We start from the raw sequence: 20,266 nt of genomic DNA, 5'->3' as shown, positions 1-20,266 counted from the left end.
CCTTTTACTTAAATTAATAACATATCTGTAGTTGACTTCCCCCGGACAAAGTTAAAATCACTTTAACGTCCGTTTGTTTCCTGATTTAGGCAGATTAGCAACATTAATGTTGCAAAAGTATACGACTTTCTTGGATTCGCGACATGAGCAGAAGTTAAAAACCGCACAACCAGAAAAGGTTTTTCAAACCTGAAGCACAACTTTAGGACTGAGTAGAAGTTGGGAAACAATGAGACGATGTGATTTTGAGGGATTAGTTCCTTGAGGAGCGTGGCAGGTTTTCCATGGGAGTCGGGCGACCCGGAGGAAGCCGGCAGCACCGAGTAGCATGGGCTCTCCACTCGGGAACAATGAGGTCACAAACAATCTGAGGTGGAATCAAGTGGGCCTTCCTCTCACGGTAATGGAGGGCCTCGTTGGGGACAAACTGTTTTTCCTTACTGAAGCTATGAGGTTGAATCGGGGCCAGACAGGTTGACAGATTTGTAAACGTCTGAAAACAGTTCTGAACTTAAGTCAAATCTTACGTAATAATGTTAACTTCCCTGAAACAACGATTAGACCCTGAGACTCGGGGCAGCATGCAGGCCCTAATTACCCTGCGACCAATAACGTAATGGTCAGTCAATCCACCTGAAGGGTCCTCTGGTACAATTTCACAGCACCACGAGCCGTATAACTGAAATAAGAGAGATGTTTCACTTTTGGAACCCTAGTGACCATTTGAGGAACTGGAGGAACTGGTGTCCATGGTGGATGTTAGACTTGTAGTCCAGACCGCCTAAACCGAGACCAAGACACCACCAAGACCAGAGAGAATCAAGACCAAGACTAGTTCAGCTCCAGACCAAGACCAGAAACAAACCTAGTTATTTCCTGATCCTGCGTGATTGTAGAACATCAGCTCCATCCTGGTTCAGCTAGTTTCCATATGAGCTTGTATTCAACTGCAGCACAATAACAGAGAAGTGGATGATGATGTTGAACTCACTATAAATGTTTTCATCCATCAGCTGAGATCAGATATGTGTGGCGACTGCACTACCGCTATTTCTACACTATTGGAGGATTGACTCCAGAGCTTTTAAGGATTGACACGACTACTAACTAGTCCCAAAGTATCTACCAGAATAACCAGCCTCCAACACCCCCCTCCACCTCAGAAAAGTCCTGAATAGTAAATATTACTGATTTAAATTGGACTTAATTTTTAGATGAAACATGAATTTTAAATATTAAAGATTGAAATTAGATTATTGACCATTAAAGTAATCAGATTACACCGTATATCAGCATCACTGAAATGGACCTGATGCTTAATCAATCACAACGATATGCCAATATTATTCATAAATTTATTCAAACAAGGCCGTTATAAACACAAAACTGTAATTAAATATGCAGATGCACCAAAACATTAAATCACATGCAAAATACAACTAGTTTACAAAACTGTACATTAACCAGAGGAAGAACTGCTGTCTCCTTGGTGCAACGGACTCTCAGTTATCAGAGTCCGAGACCGAGACAAGACCACAAAAAAGTGGTATCGAGACCAAGAACGGTTGAGAACTACAAGTCTAGTGGATGTAGCCCCTCGAATCCCACAGACCTGAAGCCGAGGGGCCCGACTTTGCTGCTAAACACTTTCACAACGAGCAACAACGACAACGTTGGTCAGATGATCCATTTTTACAAAAATTATCAATTTTAACTCCATTAAAGCCTCAAGATGTGCAGTGTTAGGGGCTACTCTGACAGACGAGTGGTGTACACGAATGGGTTACTGAATGAGGCGAATGGGCACGGGCCCAGGGGCCCGAGCAGCGGAGGGGCCCTGGAGCCTCTGTTTAAAGTGTTGGCTAACATTTCATACTGACAAGTCAATCAAACAAGTACAAAAAGCCACGAAACGGAGACAAAGAGAGGCCAACAGCTACGGAGCGATTGGACACGATGCCAGGAAGATATGCAAATGTATGAAAAAGAGATGTTAAATGAACAAAAAACAAAATGAGTGCAAGCAAACAAGTAAGGAAGTCGGAGGAAATGAAAAATGAACACAAATAGAGGCAAGTCCAGTGTAAACACCAGACAATGACAGGGAAAGGCTTGTAATTGTGTTGTGTTTTCATTACTAACACACACAAAAAACACCCGAAAGAGATACGAGTCAGAAAAACTGGAATAATTAAAATATATACGTATACTGTATGTATTATGGATATAAAGGCTCTAAGATGCACGCACGCACGCACGCACGCACGCACGCACGCACGCCCACACACACACACACACACACCCACACACACACACACACACACACACACACACACACACACACACACACACACACACACACACACACACACACACACACACACACACACACACACACACACACACACACACACACACACACACACACACACACACACACACACACACACACCAACTGTACACCAAATGTACATATAAGACCGAAGTGGGACATGATGGAAAGACTAAAAGGATGACTGTAAAAAGAACCAAACAAGTATAAACAAAAATGAGAAGCCAAATAAATAAATGGCAGGAAACGGACCTAAAAACTGACCCAAAAGATGCTAAATGACTAAAGATAAAAGCCCAAAATGTCTCCAACAACTCTAGCTGCAAACACCAGCGGGTGACGTGATGCCACGCCCACCTCCCTGCTCCAGATCTGTTTGTGGAGCCAGAACCCAGAACCTGCAGGAGAACAATGATTCTACCCAGCGGGCCGAACACATTTACATGATATCTGGAGAAACCACCTCTGGGGGAGCGGAGCACGGCCGTCCCCCAACATGCAACAGATGCTTCAGAGACGGAGGCGTGACGCCTCTTCACAGGGATCGTTGGTTTCTTAATTTTCATCTCATCCCACGTCTGATTTAAGGTTGAAAGATGAAATAAATAACTAATGCAGAAACAGAATCAAAGGCTGCACCACAGATATGACTCCTCACCCGATACGTGAACTCGAGCGAGTTCCTAAAACTCAGAGCTTCTAAAGCTACCATAAACTTCTGATACGTCCTTCTCCAGTTTTCCACATCTTCTTTTTCCACTCGTCCTTCTCATCTTCCAGCCCCCCCTCCCCCTCGCTCCCGCTGCCTCGTTAGTCTGGGTTACGAGGAGGTGAGATGGAGGTTTCCTCTCCCACTGGGCCTCATCCCATCCCTTCGCCTGTCTGCAGCCACACACACACACACACACACACACACACACGCACGCACGCACACGGGGTCGGCGGAGCGGTTGTCGAACGGTCGTCACGCTGTGACATGTTGCTCTTGGAGCTCGTGAGGGAAACCTCGTGAGGTAATGGTTGGGGATGCACACACACGTCAGATGGAGGGCAGATGGTACCAGGAGAGAGTCTGTGTGTGTGTGTGCAAGAGAAGAAAGTATGTGCAAAATGTAAATAAAAACAGAATACGACGACTTTCAAGTCTCAGAAAGTATTCAAAGTGAGAAATTTCATCATTTTGAATTTGAGAGTTGGGGACTGGGTTGCTAAAGACTGACGAATTGGAGGGAGGACGCACACACACACCTGGAGGAACACCTGACATGACAACCAATGACGTCACAGGTTGTAAAAATGGCATCAAAGAATGTCGGAGGCTCTCAGAAGAAACTAAAGAGGTTCATCAATCTGGGAAAAACTACTAATCGAAGACTTTGTGGGTCTGTGCCTCTGTGGAGGTACGGAGGGGGGGACATTTGTGCTCATGGGAAGGAAACATCAATACTTACTTAAAAGGTATAGACAGGTTTTATAGGGACACATGCTGCTGTCCAGAGAACATCAGGTCCTGCATTCACAACGAAAGCGTCACGGGCGTCATAGGCGTCCGGCTGCCATTCATTGTCTATAAGAGTTCGCTGCAAGAGGCGTCGGCAAGAGCGTCAATTTGAAGTTGAGAGAATCTCAACTTTATACAAATGAGCAGCGGCGACGCCGAGGCAGCGTCCAATCACGGACCGGGATTCCCAAAGCAGGAAGCCTCAATGCAGATTGTTTTGTACTTTCGTGTACAAACTTACACTCATTCACATGCACACATGAGCATAGCTGTGCACTAACAAACTTATTTTATCAGGAATTAATATATTTCATCCAGCAAACTGACATTTTTGCTGATCCACTGCTGTTTTTACCTGAACTGCTCATGTGAAACACGTAACTGATGGTTGAGCTGGATGGTCCTAATTTTATTTTTCTACATCGATCCAACGCCAAAAAATCATTAAAAACCGTGCTTATTAATCACAAAACACAGTTTAAACAATATGACCAAATCCGCTCTGACCCGGTGTGTCAGTGTTCACCGCAGACAGACTGCAGCTTCACCGGGACCAACGGCTCCCCGATAGTTGCTGTTGATCCGGGACCAACTTGTTAAGGAGCATCAAACTCACTCTTATCTACGCAGAAACAACAAATATAAAGAAGGCTTCCCAAAGTGCGATATATATATATATATATATATATATATATATATATATATATATATATATATATATATATATATATATATATATATATATATATATATATATATATATACACAGTATATATATATATATATATATATATATATATATACATACATACATACATACATATACACACATATATACGCACAGTAATGATCCCGCATCAGGCAGGAGGAGGTGGGATGAGAGGAGAGAAGAGGATGAAGCGAGGGCCACGCCGTGGAGGACGGGTGACAATGGTGAGATCCGAGAGAAAGAAGAGGAAGCTGGGGAGAAGAGGAGCAACATGAAGGATCCAGAGTTTGTCGATCGAGACAAACGGAAAGAAATCGAGAAGAAACAACGCTTCAGACAAAACAAGCAGAAGCGATAAATGAATGGATGGAATTCGCATGCGGTCGACCGGAGGAACGGACCAGGACCAAACACACACTTATCCGTGCAAGCGGGCCAAAGGTGAAAGAATGCCTGGCATGCCGACGCCAGGAGGAGAGTGGAACTCTACTGGTGCAGCCGTTTGTTTGGGGGAACGCCACACCGCAACACACACACACACACACACACACACACACACACACACACACACACACACACACACACACACACACACACACACACACACACACACACACACACGAGGGCCAGCCAAAGGTCTGGAGGAACCACAGACTTGTGAATGTTCTAAATATAGGTGATTGATAAGATCTGTGGCAACGCCGCAGCCGGGGGACTAAACACACACACACACACACGCACGCACGCACGCACGCACGCACGGGGTCGGCTGCACCTACAAGAGGATCAGTGGGACCTGAGAGCGGCGCCGGAAACACGGGTCGGTCCAAACCTCCGGGTCGCCCGACGGCGGAACCAACGCCGCCCACGCCGAGGGCGGGGCACCGGCCTCTGAAACGAGCGCCAGATCTAACGAGTTTAAAGAGTGTGTCGGGAATTCAGCAGCTGGAAAATAACTTGGATGCCAAAATAAAAAAATAAAAAAAAACCTCTATTCAAAATAAAGGCATCAGGGGGGAGGAGCTTATTTGCTCTGTTTCAAGCGTGCAACATCGCTGGAAAAGGGTGTTTTTGCATGGCACCCCCGTGGTATTTAATAAAAAATAAATAAATAAATAAAATTTAGACGTTACGTCTCCTTTAAGGTTAAATAGAACAACTGCTCACACGTGGAAAAGATCGTTTAAAAAGTAAAAGTTCTCGCAGATATCAAGTGTGGAAGTGAAATTTGAGTGATTTCTGTCAGGATTCTTGTTTCAAGGGTGTTTGGAGATTAAAACGAGTCCAGACACGAACAGGACAAGAGTCCAAGGGGACCGGTACTTCGAACTGATGAAATTCACCGTGTACAATATCTGAGATGTTTTTGTTGTCTGATTCATCACAACAAATAAAACCCATCTAAATGTCTCTTTTAAGGGTGTTTTTGCATGGCACCCCCGTGGTATTTAATAAAAAATAAAAAAATAAAATAAAATGTAGAAGTTACGTCTCCTTTAAGGTTAAATAGAACAAGTGTGACATATTATGCAACTGTTCACGTGTGGAAAAGTAAAAGAAAAAAGTTCTCGCAGATATCAAGTGTGGAAGAAAGATTTGAGTGATTTCTGTCAGGATTCTTGTTTCAAGGGTGTTTGGAGATGAAAACGAGTCCAGACACGAACAGGACAAGAGTCCAAGGGGACCGGTACTTCGTCTATTTTTTCGTTTACAATATGGTTTGGGATTTTGAAGATGATGAAATTCATCATCTACAATATCTGAGATGTTTTTGTTTCTCTGATTCATCACAACAAATAAAACCCATCTAAATGTCTCTTTAAGGGTGTTTTTGCACGGCACCCTTTGTGCTATTTAATAAAAAATAAATAGATCAAATGTAGACGTTACGTTTCCTTTAAGGTAAATAGAACAACTGTGAGATATTATGCAACTGTTCACATGTGGAAAAGTAAAAAGTAAAAGTTCTCGCAGAGAAGTGTGGAAGAAAGATTTGAGGGATTTCTGTCAGGATTCTTGTTTCAAGGGTGTTTGGAGATGAAAACGAGTCCAGACACGAACAGGACAAGAGTCCAAGGGGACCGGTACTTCGTCTTTTTTTCGTTTACAATATGGTTTGGGATTTTGAAGATGATGAAATTCATCATCTACAATATCTGACATGTTTTCGTTTCTCTGATTCATCACAACAAATAAAACCCATCTAGATCAAGTCCATCTCAGAATCTCAGCGAGTGTGTGTGTGTGTGCGTAAACGTGTGTGTGCGTGCGTGCGTGTGCGTGTGTGTGTCCTCGGGGCCCGGTCCCAGGACCCCAGAACCTGGGAGAACACCGGGACCCGACCGCAACAACAAAACGGTCCCGTCAGCGTGATTTATCGGCCATTCAGCCGCTCGCACCGGCCTGCGTGCGCATGAGCACGTACCAAAGCACGTCGGCATAAAAATGTGAAACATTCGCTCCGGAGAATGTGGACCGGACCCAAAGGTCGGCCCGGGCAGATGTGTAGGTATGAAAGAAACAATGGATGAGAAGGAAATAAAAGAGCGACGGAGCTGAATGACTCCTAAAAGGATTCTGATCAGGACAAGAAAGACGGGGGGGGTGAAGGAAGATGGGAGGAGAGGGGAAGAGAGGAGGAGGGGGGGGGGGGGGCGAAGTAAACATCGATGCCAGATGAATGCAATTTTTTCTCTTCTCCTTCACCCCATCTTTCCCCCTTCCTCTCCTCCTCCGAGCGAAAGAACAAGAGGCACTGCATCATCCCGACAGGCGGAGAAAGAGAGGAGAAGGGGAGAAAAAGAGGGATTGTGACGGAGGGATAAAGGGCTATCCGTCTCTGTCTGTCACCTCATTCATCGTCCCCTGCTCCGTCCTGCCGGCCCATCCGTCATCTGCTGTCACACACACACACACACACATCAAAGACACTCCAGCAGACGCACAAACACCGAGTCACTCTCCGCCCTGTTTCACACATTCACTGCAATCACACACACACACACACACACACACACACACACACACACACACACACACACACACACACACGGCGGCCAGAAAACCTCACAAACCTTCAGCCGGGCTCTTCGCCCCGTTTCACACATTCAGCGCCGATGATGGACTCACAAACCGCTCCGACGCTACCGAGCTTCGCTCTCACGCGCCGCCGCGCACGTACGCGCTTCCTTGCCAAGCACTTTTTTTGGAAAGTTGAAATACAACACACACACAAACACACTCGCTCCGCCCAACATCCTGGGTTCTCAGTGGAGCTGTCCGGTTCTGCTTTGACCGGTTTCGCTCCGATTCTTCCCAGGACACAGAAAAACAAGGCAAAGCGAGCCACTTCCTGTCAGGATCTGGCCCGTGGGCCGGCGCCGGCCCCAGGGCGCTGGTACACCGGTCCTGGACCGGTTGGACATGTTGGAGGAGATGGCTACGTCCAGGCCGCCGCCCCGAGCCTCTGCACAGATCGACGCGTTTAAGAGCAAACTAAAAACCCACCTGCTTCTCCGAGCTGTTAAACATCAGTAGAGATGAAGATGGTTGTTTTATGACCATCATGTTGATTCTATCTACTTTTATTCTAGGAGTTTTATATCTGTATCGTCTGGTTTTTATTGTATTTTTACTTTTATTGTATCGTTTTATCCTGACATTCCCTTGTCGGTGAAAGGTATATAAATAAACTTTACTTACTTCTGGACTTCTCATTTCTGAGCTACAAACAAATAACTGCCCTAAACGCGCCAGATGCTGGTTTACAGTCACATTTATGCATGATTACGGGTCTGAACCTCCCTTTTACTGTACTTTGAATGTCTATAGAGGGCCCTGGGCCACAAAGATACAGAATCAAACCAATCAAGCCTCTAAATATTTCCAGCCTGAGTTGATGCAGGACGTCGTAAACGGCGGCTGAATGGAAAAACGCCAGGAAGTGACGCCGAATAACGCTGCAATCTTTAAGTGGTGACCGTTGTTCTTCCACTGCTGCTTTTATTTAACGTTTATCGCAGTCATAGCGTTGGCGGTTCGTGGAGACCCTCCCTGAGCTGGACCCAGTAGTCCAGCAGCTCTGGGGGCCGACTGGCACCAGCGTCCCCGGATCTGGACCGGCACTGGAAACGCTACGGAGGGAAGAGGCTAGGAAGTCCATGTTATGTTTTGTTTAAATGTTTTATATCAGTGGTCCTCAACCTTTTTTCAGTGATGTACCCCCTGTGAAATATTTTTTCAGCCAAGTACCCCCTAACCAGCGCAAAGCACTTTTGGTTGTAAAAAAAATACCTAAAACAGAGCACTGTGCCATCAGTAACTGATTTATTAAACATAAAAATATTGCTGCTACGCTTCAACCACGACTCCATCGTTGGTCCAAGTGATTGACAGGTGAAGCCAGGTGATTGACAGGTTAGGTGGAACCATCCTGGTGTGGGGGATACTCTGCGGTTTTAGGATAATAAGTTGAATAGCCTACTCCTGAAGATAAAATTCATTTTATGAATTTTATTGACTTATATTTTCCTCAATTATTTATGAAATATTTATTTTTAAAGGATTTTTGCATGGATGCTACTTTTTAAATATATGTATATTTTAAAATCTCACGTACCCCCAGGGGTACGCGTACCCCCATTTGAGAACCACTGTTTTATAAAGTAGAGTATTTCTCTATTTATTTTTAGGAGGCACACGGCACCGACAAACCCCCGCCGGTCGTATTCTCTCAGTCCTTCACACATCTGAAGGAGAAGAAGATTCAACCGGTGTCGGAGGTCCTTTCTGACCTCCCAACAGCAAATATATGAGAATAACTTTAAAAAACCCCCATAAAATACATGTTTCCAAACAGAAAACGATTCAAGAAAAAACGATTCTAGAAAAAACGATTCTAGAAAAAAAACTCATCTTTAAAATTTTAAAACCACCTTTTGAACTTTTGAGATCATCTGTTCTGTTTTTTTTTTTTTATGAAAGGATTTCTCACAATAAACGAGAACCTGAAAACAGAAGAGACGGGCGTCTGACGGGCAAGATGGCACGATTGAGAGTAAGAGAAGCAAGAAACCACCAGAAGAAAACGCCAGAGAGGTGGAGAGAGAGAGAAGTGAGTGGAGATGGAGGTGGGAGGCTCGAGAGGGGCATGAAACAAAAACCAAACAATCAGGAAACCAAATGAAGGAGGAAGACAAGGACAGGGGGTGTGTGAGGGAGGATGGGAGGAAGGATGAAAAGGACAAGGGAGGAGGGGGGAGGAGGGGGTAGGAAGATAGTGGGTAAGGGGGAAAAAAGAAACATAGAAAGAGAAAAAGAAGGAGAGAGGACCACGGAGGAGACAAAGACCTACTTGTCTCAAGTCACTGAAGGCCAGAAGCAACGTGTCACCCTGGAAGCCTGCGACCGGGCCGGCTCTGGCAAAACCTGTGGGAAAATACAAACCCGCCCCCCCCACGCCAGTCCACCCCCGGAGAGAGGGAAGAGAGGAGGAGGAGGACAGAGGGAGAAAAAAAAAGGGTGAAAACCAGAATAATAAGAGACCTGGTCGGATTCGCTATGCATCGGGACGGATTGGCAGAAGAATGACAGCCTGGGGGGGGTGGATGTGTGGGGGGGGGGCAGGGTGCTGGAGTCATGTCGCCCCGTCCTGCTGAAAGAGTGTGTGTGTGTGTGTGTGTGTGTGTGTGTGTGTGTGTGTGTGTGACGGCGTCCCCGCAGGACCCGGGTTCTGAACTCGAGGGGGTCGTGCCAAGTGTGAGGCGGTGAGTTCTGGCCAACGGGGGGGGGGACGGAGTAAAAAGACGAGCAGGCCTGTGGCTAATCTCTCCCACCGCGGGACGAACGCCGACAGGAACAGGGGGCCAGTTACACGCATGCCGCCGCCATCGCTTCTTTACCTTTAACCTCCTGGTTCTATTCTCAGGGTCCGAGTTTTGAGCCTTCGACGGAAAATCGGAGGAACGAGGGGATCATGGAAAAACTTTCCTCATCTGCAGAACATCTGGTTTAAAATCAATGATGAAGAAACATTGGTTTAACAGTCTTTCCAACGTTCTAGCCATGGAGAAGTTAACCTATGCCACCAAGGGGAAGTTTCTTTAAGTTATGGGGACAATTTATTGAATATCTTGAAAGTCACCAATCAGGAAGTGTATAAAGAAAATGTAATATTCAACACATCAGCTCTATAGGAAACGCAGGGTTATATTTTTTATTTTATTTAATTTTTATTTATTGATTTATATATTTTTTCAGTAGTTCTTGGCTTTGTCTTTTCTTTTCTCTATGAATGCATGTAAACCATCATTAATGTAAATGTCATGTTAAATCTGAAAACCCAATAAATATAATTAAAAAAAAAAAAAAAAAATCTACGATGAAGATCTGAGTATGTTCGCAGGTAGAAGATGGGGCGGCCTACCCTGATGCTATGGGGGGGAGGATTAGAGGAGGAGAAGTGAGATCAATGATTAACTAAAGTCCAGATTAAACTCCACCCAGGGTCCGAGGAAACTATTTCACCCTTTCAGAACCGATTAATATCAGTTTCTGGGACGCACCAGAGAAAATAACCCCGTGGCGTGATGAAGCAAGGTGTCTACAGGTTTGACCGAAGTAAATTTAAAATTTTTCAATACCTTTTTTAAACAAAATTTAAGGCCAAAAAGACAAGTCACTAAGAAATCCAGCTCTGAGGTCAAGGTTGCCAGATCTGGCTGACAGGTTCCAGCCCAAACGTGATGTAAAACCCACCGAAATAATGAAAAACCAGCCCTAATCATACTTTTCTCTATGTCAAAACAGTCAATTATTAAATGCAGAATACATTTCCAGCTTCACATCACCACTAAATAGCCCAAAAACGTTCAGGCCCCAAACAAAGACTACAATTAAATTTAGTAGATTAAAGCGAATCAAATATCAGTGAGTTTATTATGTACGTTTCTACTTTTCTCTGGCATAATAGAAACTTTTTTGTGAATAATTTCTCCTAAATATTTAGTAAAAACCAGGAAAAGCAGCCAAAATATATATTTTTCAGCACAGTTGGGCTGAAACTTGCCCAACCTGGCAACACGGATTTAGAACCTCCGCAGGAGATTCTCCTCAAAACGATAAAATAAACTTTTTAATGATGACTGGATACATTTCCTCTAAAATTAAGACCCTTGGATTGAGATTTAAGACAAATTAAGACATTTAAAGGCCTTATTTTAGCAAAAAAAAAAACGGAATTTAAGACTTAAGGACCTGCAACGCCCTGTGAAGACTAAGGGGGCCTATTATGGCATCTAATACCTATTTTAAACAGGCCTTGAATGTCTTAAAAACAAGCTTTTGATTGTTTTTGCTAAAATAAATGAGAAATTCAGCCTCTGAGCCATGTCTTTATCTTCCCATTCTCTAACCTCATTATCTATGCAGGATTCTGAGTGGGCGGGGCTATGATAATGAGGCTCTGTGCTGATTGGCTGCCTGAATGACGCGATTCACCGCTACGAAAAAATGGCGGAAGCTCCGGCCGGCGGAGTTAGTTGTGGGCGTGGTTTCACGCATCGGAGGCCAACCCTTGTAAATCGCATTTTCGTTACGTAACGACGGGAGCAGAATCTGAATGGCTCGTAGATCCACATCACACTGGACGGCTCATCCGGGCGGCTGTACAGACACTGCAGAATTTGGTTGCTTTCCTCCTTCTCTGGGTTGGCAGGCTGAGGGGAGACCACTTCATATATGTTGAAGCAAAACATGCTCGTGGCTCGAGTGGACCGAGTGTGTGGTTGGTTATCGATGGACCAGTGACCCGTCCAGGATGGATGGATGGATGGATGGACGGACGGACAGACAGACAGACAGACAGATGGATGCTCTCCTGGACCCAGATGAACTTTTCCAACCAAGTATCTTTTGTCACGTCGTCTGTCATGCTGCTTTTTCAGCATCTAACTGTTTTTGTTGTCTCGTTGGCTTCTCTCCTGGTTGAAATTATATGGCTTTTTATTTGTGTATTTATGGCTTTATCTGCTTTTATTGTCTTTCCAATTGTTTATTCAGTTCTTGCGTAATTTTCGCCATCATTCGTGTTTAACAAGCCAAGTGTCACATTTTCCTTTATTCGCCGTTTCTTCTCCTCCGTTTTGGGCTCCATGATTACTGCCTCCTCTTCCAGACCTGAATGTGTTCCTCCTACTTTCTTTACCTCCTCTCGGGCCTCTTTCTTCCCGGCTCTCCCTCCTGCCCGCCGACCATGTTCATTCATTTGTGCCGCCATTTCTTTTTATCCGTCAATCCTGAAATTCCTCCGTTCATTTAATCTCTAATCCAGCTTTCCTGCGGCCTCCGCACTTCCTCCCCCTCATTCAGCTCCATTCATCCTCTCCTCTCATCCATGCGTTTTGTCCCCTTCTCTCCTCAAGAGTGTTTCTTTGGCTTCAGGTTTTATTAAAAATCACACCTCCGTCGTTTAATCACATGTTCTACTTGTCCTGCGGTCCCTTTCATCCCGGACCGCTCCTCCTTTCATTTGACGCCTTTCCGGGTTCAGCGTCTTCAGACAACTGCTCTCATTTCTAAGGTTTTCTTTCTTTTAGAGGAATTCCACAATAAAGAATTGCTATAACTTGTTATCTCTTATATACTTTCTTTGTATTTATTGTATTGTATTATTATCTGTGTCTATGTATTTATATTTATTGTTGAGACTTTTCTTTCAAGGTTAAATGTCACCACATCCTGGATCTGTCTGACGGCCACCATCACCCTCTAATTGGCTGTAAAACATGACATTTTTTAACTTTAAAGCCCTTTAAATTCCCCTCTCACACATCTAATGCCACATCCTCCCGTCCGCTAATTCGTTCTCGCATACTTTCGTTTCGGTTTGTCATCCATCCCTCTTCCTTTAATGTAACCCATCTTCTGCACCGCAGCTCTTTGATCTGGCTGCGGTCTCTTACTGTCTTTGGCCTTTTGAATTCTAGACATTCCTCCGCCGAGTCGCTTCTTCCGTCTCATCTGTCCGACTGTTTCTTTCACTCCCGCTTCTTCGCCTATTTTTTATTTTATTTTATTTCTTTTATCGCCGCGTGATTCTGCAACACGCTAATCCCTCGTTCTGAAGGCCGAACCGACGTCACCCACGCCGCGCTCTCGCACCGGACCCTCAGAAGTCCAGCCGATGGAACAGGGAGGGATGGGAGAAAAGAGAAGAAATAAAGGTAAATAAAAATGAGGATACGAACACTGAAGAAGAATAGAATGATGCAGAAAGAGAGAAGGAGTGAAAGAGGTGAAAACAATCTGAGATGAAAAGGCACAAAGGAGAAGCTCAGATCTATTTTTTGTTTTTTTTTGGAGGACTGATGGTCTTGAAGACGCCCCCCCTCCCCGACCGGGTGTTTGGCTGTTCCATAGCGCCCCCTACACTCACAAAGGCAAACTGCAGCCAGACTTAAATCCTCAACACAGTTCGATTGTCATCTGACTGACTTCAACGCTTTGTGACATTCATCCTAAACAAAGAAAGTGTTGCGAGGGAGGTGTGTGAGAGGGAGGGGGGCGAAAATGTGAGGAAGGAAGGGGGCAAGGAAGGAAACAAAAGCAGGGTGTACATCTGAATACACGACCTATAATAATAATAATACTACTAATAATAATAATGCATTCTATTTGTAAGGCACTCTTCATCCAAGAATCTCAGAGTGCCACAGAGCCAGTACATAGTTAAAACTAACAATAAGAAGTCATAAAACTCAACTCAGAAACACCTTCCTGAATAAAAAGGTTTTTAGGCCAGTCTTAAAAGTCCAGTGTCCGTGCCGCCCTCAGATGGTCAGGGAGATTGTTCCATAAGCGGGGCGCTACTGAGCAGAAGGCTCAGTTCTATGGTGCTGGGAACCCGGAGGAGCGAGCAGGTTGTAGATCTGAGGGTCCACGTCGAGGTTTGGGGAGTAATGAGTTTGTGTAGGTACGGAGGTCCATTTATGCATTTATGGGTGAGGAGTAGGGCTTTGTATTCGCTCCGGGTTGAGACCGGGAGCCGGTGGAGAGAGAGGGTGTCGTGTGCTCATATTTCCGGACTCTCATCAGGATCCTGGCAGCGCTGTTTGAATGTATTGCAGTTCCTGGATGTTCTTGCCTGTGATCCCAGTGAAGAGTTGCAGTAGTCCAGTCTAGAGGAGGTGAACGCGTGGACGAGCTTCTCTGTATCTGGCAGGGTTAAAGTGCGGCGGAGAGCTAGAGCAAAGTGGCAATTAGACCTGGGTGGTATAAAAGAACCAGATGCTTGGGATGCTTTGTTTAGCCGCTAGTCCACTAGTGTTCTTGCATCCAATTCAATATGGGAAAGACAATTTAAGATTTTGCATAGGATCTATATCACCCCTCAGGCCGAGCATAGAATGAACCCAAACTTTTACGATGCTTGTATTAAATCTCAAGCCAATGTAGGTTCACTCTTTCATTGTCTATGGAGTTGTCCTCACATTCAGCAATTTTAGTCTCCAATTATTTCACAGTTTTATAAGATTTTTAAGCGCCCTTTACACGTTGGCGCAAGAACTTGCCTGTTGGGATTAGAGGATGAGCTTCCAGCTGGATTCAGTAACAAAGATCTTCTACATATTCTGTTGCACTGTGCTGGAAAATGCATTCTGGTTATGTGGATCTCTGGTAAAGCTCCCACTTTATCTCAATGGCTGCTAACTGTGACAAATGTCATCCCGTTTGAAGCCGTCTCCTCAGCCCTGAGGGACAAACCCTTTTCATTCTACTGGATTTGGGACCCTTTCTTTCACTATCTGGATGCCGCCACATCTCAAAGGATAAAGTCTGGACTTATAGAACTGGCTTGGAATAATAATCATATGTGCAATATCCATGCAATACCTGTCTACCTCACACTCATTCTACCTGCTTTCCTTTGCACTATTTTTTTATCTTATATTTCTTATCTTTTTATCTCCACCGCAATGTATATACTGTCCATATTTTGTAATTATATATATATCTTTTACTTTTTTACCTTTTTACCCCCTTCCCCGCATGCGTGTGTGAGTGTGTGTGTGTGTGTGTGTGTACCGTATGTTAAGTGTACTGCTGTTAACACGTGAGTTTCCCCATTGAGGGAGTAATAAAGGACTATCTTATCTTATCTGAATACGAATCTAAATGTATAGATTAGCATGACGATACTGCACTGTATGTCTACTTGTACCATGTGCTCTGTATTATTTTTGTTGTGTTGGTTTTGCTGCTTTGCTTTGAAAAATTATTTTTTTAAAAAGTGGGGCGGAGGTTGCAGATTTGGAGATGATAAAAGGTTTTGCACAGGTGTCTTATATGGTCATTAAAGGTCTAACTCCCAGATTAGTGAGTGTGGAGGAGAGGGTGAGGTGAGTTATGGGGGATGACTGAACTTGGTGTGGAGTGCCAACAAGGAGGGCTTCGGGTTTGCTACTGTTTTGATCTGCATCAATGTGCAAATAAAGGTTCATAAATACTTACGACTGTCTGAAGATTACAAACCTGGACATACAAACAACTAATCAAACAGTAGATCTGCTGACACTCACTCTCACACTCCTGCACGTCGGTGTTGAGCTGGTGCAGCGCTCCCATGGAGATCTGCCGCACCTCCGGGTTGAGCAGCAGCTCCATCAGACACGTGGAGATGTGCTTGCAGGCCGACATGCAGGCCGTCTGGGCCACTTTACCCTGCGGGAGACACACACAGGCGGCGCGTTGAGGAAACCTGGATTGGGGGTTCAGTCGCGGACGGAAAGTGCAACACAACCTGAGTCGAGCGCTGAAAACGGTAAAACTTTCCATGAACTGCATGTTCAAATATCAGAAAGTCCAAACTCGATTAAAGTCAGGATAATGGGGCGGTTCTAATTAGATTACATAATTCCTATCTGCAGCGGAGTGACTTGTTACCGCATGTGTGCAGTGTGAATGTGGACTTAACTTAGTCTAATTCCAGTAAGTTCCTCCCACTGGAAAACCATGCTAAACCAAGAACAAATTCAATTTGGTCGGAAGCATAAAGATTATTCTCCGAAGCAATAAAAACTAAAAACTAAATGTCCCAGATGATGGCATCATTCCTGGTCCCGACTGTACGAGCCTGCAGGGGCAGAATAATGATCTGGGAGGATTCTGCTGCTCAGGGTTGGGGCTCAAAGTTAAATCAGCCAGTTACGTCACCATATAGAGATATAGAGATATAGATATATAGAGATAGAGATATATATAGATATACAGAGATGGATGGATAGATGGAGATATAGATAGAGATATAAGGAGATAGATGTATAGAGAGTTAGATGTATAGAGTGATAAATAGAGATATAGATAGATGGAGATATAGAGAGATAGAGATATAGATAGATGTATAGATGGATAAATAGAAATGTAGGTAGATATAGAGAGATAGATGTATAGATGGATAAATAGAGATATAGATAAAGTTAGATGTATAGATGGATAAATAGAGATATAGATAGAGATAGATGTATAGATGGATAGAGATAGGTAGATGAGCATTTTTTCCCATCTTCCCTGATAAGATGAGTATAATCCAAGATAAAGACATCAGGTTTCCATCAGACTCACATCATCAGTACCAGATCTTAGATTAAGTGTTATGAGATAAGCTTATCAACATGACCGTAGCCAAAGCTAAATGTGATCCAACTATACAATTGTGTCCTCAACAAAAAAAACATGCCTCAGAAGTGAATCATCTTCATTAACATACCTCTCTGTTCATTTGAATGAGAAGGTGTGTCCCAAACTTTGACTAGTAGTTCAATCACAGGAAGCTGAGAAGTTGCATGCTTACAAGCTCAGTTCAGATCAACCTTATTGTACCCGAAGGTAAATCTGCCTTGCAATAAGGGGGTCTAGCAAGTCTAGCAACAAGAAACCATCAGTACATGCATACAACTAGGGCTGGCCTTTTATTAATATCTCAATATTTTTAGGCCATGTCACGATACACGATATATATCTCAATATTTTGCCTTAGCCTTGAATTAACACTTTGATGCAAACAATCACACCAGTATGCTGATTCTATATGTCTACATTAAAACATTCTTGTTCACACTGCATTAATATATGCTAATTTTAAACTTTCATGCAAAAAGGGGGAATAAGTCAAATTTACCAAAACTGTATTTATTAAACAGTTATTAAGCAGTGAGTGGCACAAACATAAAAATGTCATTTCCAAACAGAAAGTGCACGTTGCTTCTCTCTGACTCCCCGTCTGAAGAACATCTGCTAAGAACATGTTCTGGTCCTGGTTTTACCTGAGATGTATTTATCCTCAAAACAATTAAATAAACTTTTCCCTTTTCAAAGTGTAAGAAAACTCTTTAATGAAGACCGGATGAATTCTCTCTAATGTTAAGATTCAAAATTAAGAACCTTGGATTGAGATTTAAGACAAATTAAGAATCTAAAGGGCTTATTTTGGCAAAATCGTAATTTAAGACTTTTTAAGACCCTGGTTGATGTACATTGTGTCTCACACATGTTTTACTAGCTTTTTTGAGTATTCAGCATCGCCACACACACACACTTATAGAGCGAGTGTTTAAGTATGATGCATCTATGGTCAGAACATGAAGAAGTAGCGTAACAAGAACAAAAGCAGCGGATGAGGAAGTACATGACAACACAAAAACAGGTGTGAGCGCGCCAGCAGATGCTGGTCCGAGCTCGGCGACCGGCCGCGGCCTTGATCTCACTCCGGCGTCTGCATTCCAACACGGGGAAGCAAGAGAGAGAGGCGGAGGTAAAGCTGGAAAGTTAAACCGGGAGTCAGGGAGCAAAAGTGCAGCGAAGACCGAGGCCAAACCGAGGAAATCTGCAACGAGGGAGCGTGTTTTGTTTTCTCGTAATTATTAAATAACGATTTTCATTATGATTCATTTCCCTTTCCTTCATTCTATTAACACAGTTTGTACAGGATGTTATGTCGAAGGCACAAATTACCCTCACCATCAGAAAACAGAGCACCAGCAGGAGGGGAAGTGCATGTTTTCACTGCAGGGGCTGATTACACAAATTAATCCTGACGACGTTTTGATGTGTCTGGCTGACACAAGCGGAGACGCACCGATACACTCGCAGGTGATTAATAAGAAACACCCGCCCCCTCCTCCCAGCCCTCCGTGTTTAATTACCTCCATTAATCACCCGGCAAAACCAAACACAGACACACACAATCAGACAAACGCATATAAATTGCAATAATTGTGAGCGAGCTTCGAGCGCTGGTGTGAATCTGTTACAATCATGTAGCTGCAGCGTGTTTATGCAGCTCTAATCGCACATAAACCACCGCGTTTCCACGCGTTCTTTGCCCGTGTTTGTAAATGCTGCCACCATTCCCGCTGGACAAATGATCAACATGGTCCCGCGATGGCAAACGTGCACTGAAAGTCACATTTTCACACCGCTTGAAGCCCTTTTTCCCCGTGTTTTGGTGACATACGAGGCAAAGCCGTTAGAAACACTGAGATGGCACGAACTCGGCCAGGACTTAGACATCCATTTGTCTGCAGAGATGTCGTGCGGCCGCCAGCCAATCACACGCCTTGGGCGACAGGACCAAAAACAACGAGCTGGCGGTAAAAAAAAAAAGAAAAAAGTCACTCTTACAAAACACGGATGCCCTCAGCCGAACTTTTACATAGAAACTAGACTTGTAGTCAATACCACCTAAACCGAGACCAAGACTCTACCAGGACCAGAAAGTGTCAAGACCAAGACTAGTTCATCTCCAGACTGAGACCAAAACAAACCTAGTAATTTCCTGATCCTGCGTGATTGTAGAACATCAGCTCCATCCTGGTTCAGCTAGTTTCCATATGAGGTTGTTTTCAACTGCAGCACAATAACACAGAGAAGTGGATGATGATGTTGAACTCACTATAAATGTTTTCATCCATCAGCTGAGATCAGATATGTGTGGCGACTGCACTACCGCTATTTCTACTATTGGAGGATTGACTCCAGTGCTTTTAAGGATTGACACGACTACTAACTAGTCCCAAAGTCCTCTAGCAGAATAACCAGCTCCAACACCCCCCTCCACCTCAGAAAAGTAATGAACAGTAAATGTTACTGATTTAAATTGGACTTAATTTTGAGATGAAACCTGAATTTTAAATATTAAAGATTGAAATTACATTATTTACCATTATAGTAATCAGATTACACCGTATATCAGCATCACTGAAATGGACCTGATGCTTAATCAATCAACGATATGCAAATATTATTCATATATTTATTCAAACAAGGCCGTTATAAACACAAAACTGTAATTAGATACAGACACACATGCAGATGCACCAAAACATTAAATCAGATGAAAAATACGAATAGTAATAATAGTACAAAACTGTACATTAACAAGAGGAAGAACTGCTGATCACCAGATTCACCTTGGTGCAACGGACTCATTTGGACCTTCTTAATCACCCGTTCTTGAGTTTTTCAGCAGCGTTATTGTGCTGGATGACCCCTGACCCCCGACCGAGGCCATGTCTCGCCTCGACGGCGACGGGATTCAAGGCCTTCGGCGCCACACAGAAAAAGCAGACCCCCGAAACGCCAGAGCTCACAAGTACATGCCAAGGAGCTCCAGTTTCTGTCTCATTATTTCCAAAAGACATCCTCCAAGAAACTTTGTTACTTCTCAAAA

General features: G+C 43.9%; 1 protein-coding gene across 3 annotated transcripts in view; it reads right to left on the bottom strand.

Annotated features, from left to right (window-relative positions):
• The window catches only part of exoc6b (exocyst complex component 6B), a 142,360-nt gene that overhangs the window by 28,455 nt on the left and 93,639 nt on the right, over nt 1-20,266 (bottom strand). For all 3 annotated transcript variants that reach the window (XM_061710438.1, XM_061710435.1, XM_061710437.1), the window contains 2 exons: nt 16,119-16,260; nt 9,896-9,969 (listed from right to left, as the gene is read on the bottom strand). In XM_061710438.1, the coding sequence (XP_061566422.1) occupies nt 9,896-9,969; nt 16,119-16,260 (216 nt within the window). The remainder of the gene's footprint in view (nt 1-9,895; nt 9,970-16,118; nt 16,261-20,266) is intronic.

The sequence above is a fragment of the Cololabis saira genome, chromosome 20 (genome assembly GCF_033807715.1).
Source record: "Cololabis saira isolate AMF1-May2022 chromosome 20, fColSai1.1, whole genome shotgun sequence".
Taxonomy (NCBI): Eukaryota; Metazoa; Chordata; class Actinopteri; order Beloniformes; family Belonidae; genus Cololabis; species Cololabis saira.
This window is presented reverse-complemented; position numbering and strand designations above follow the sequence as displayed.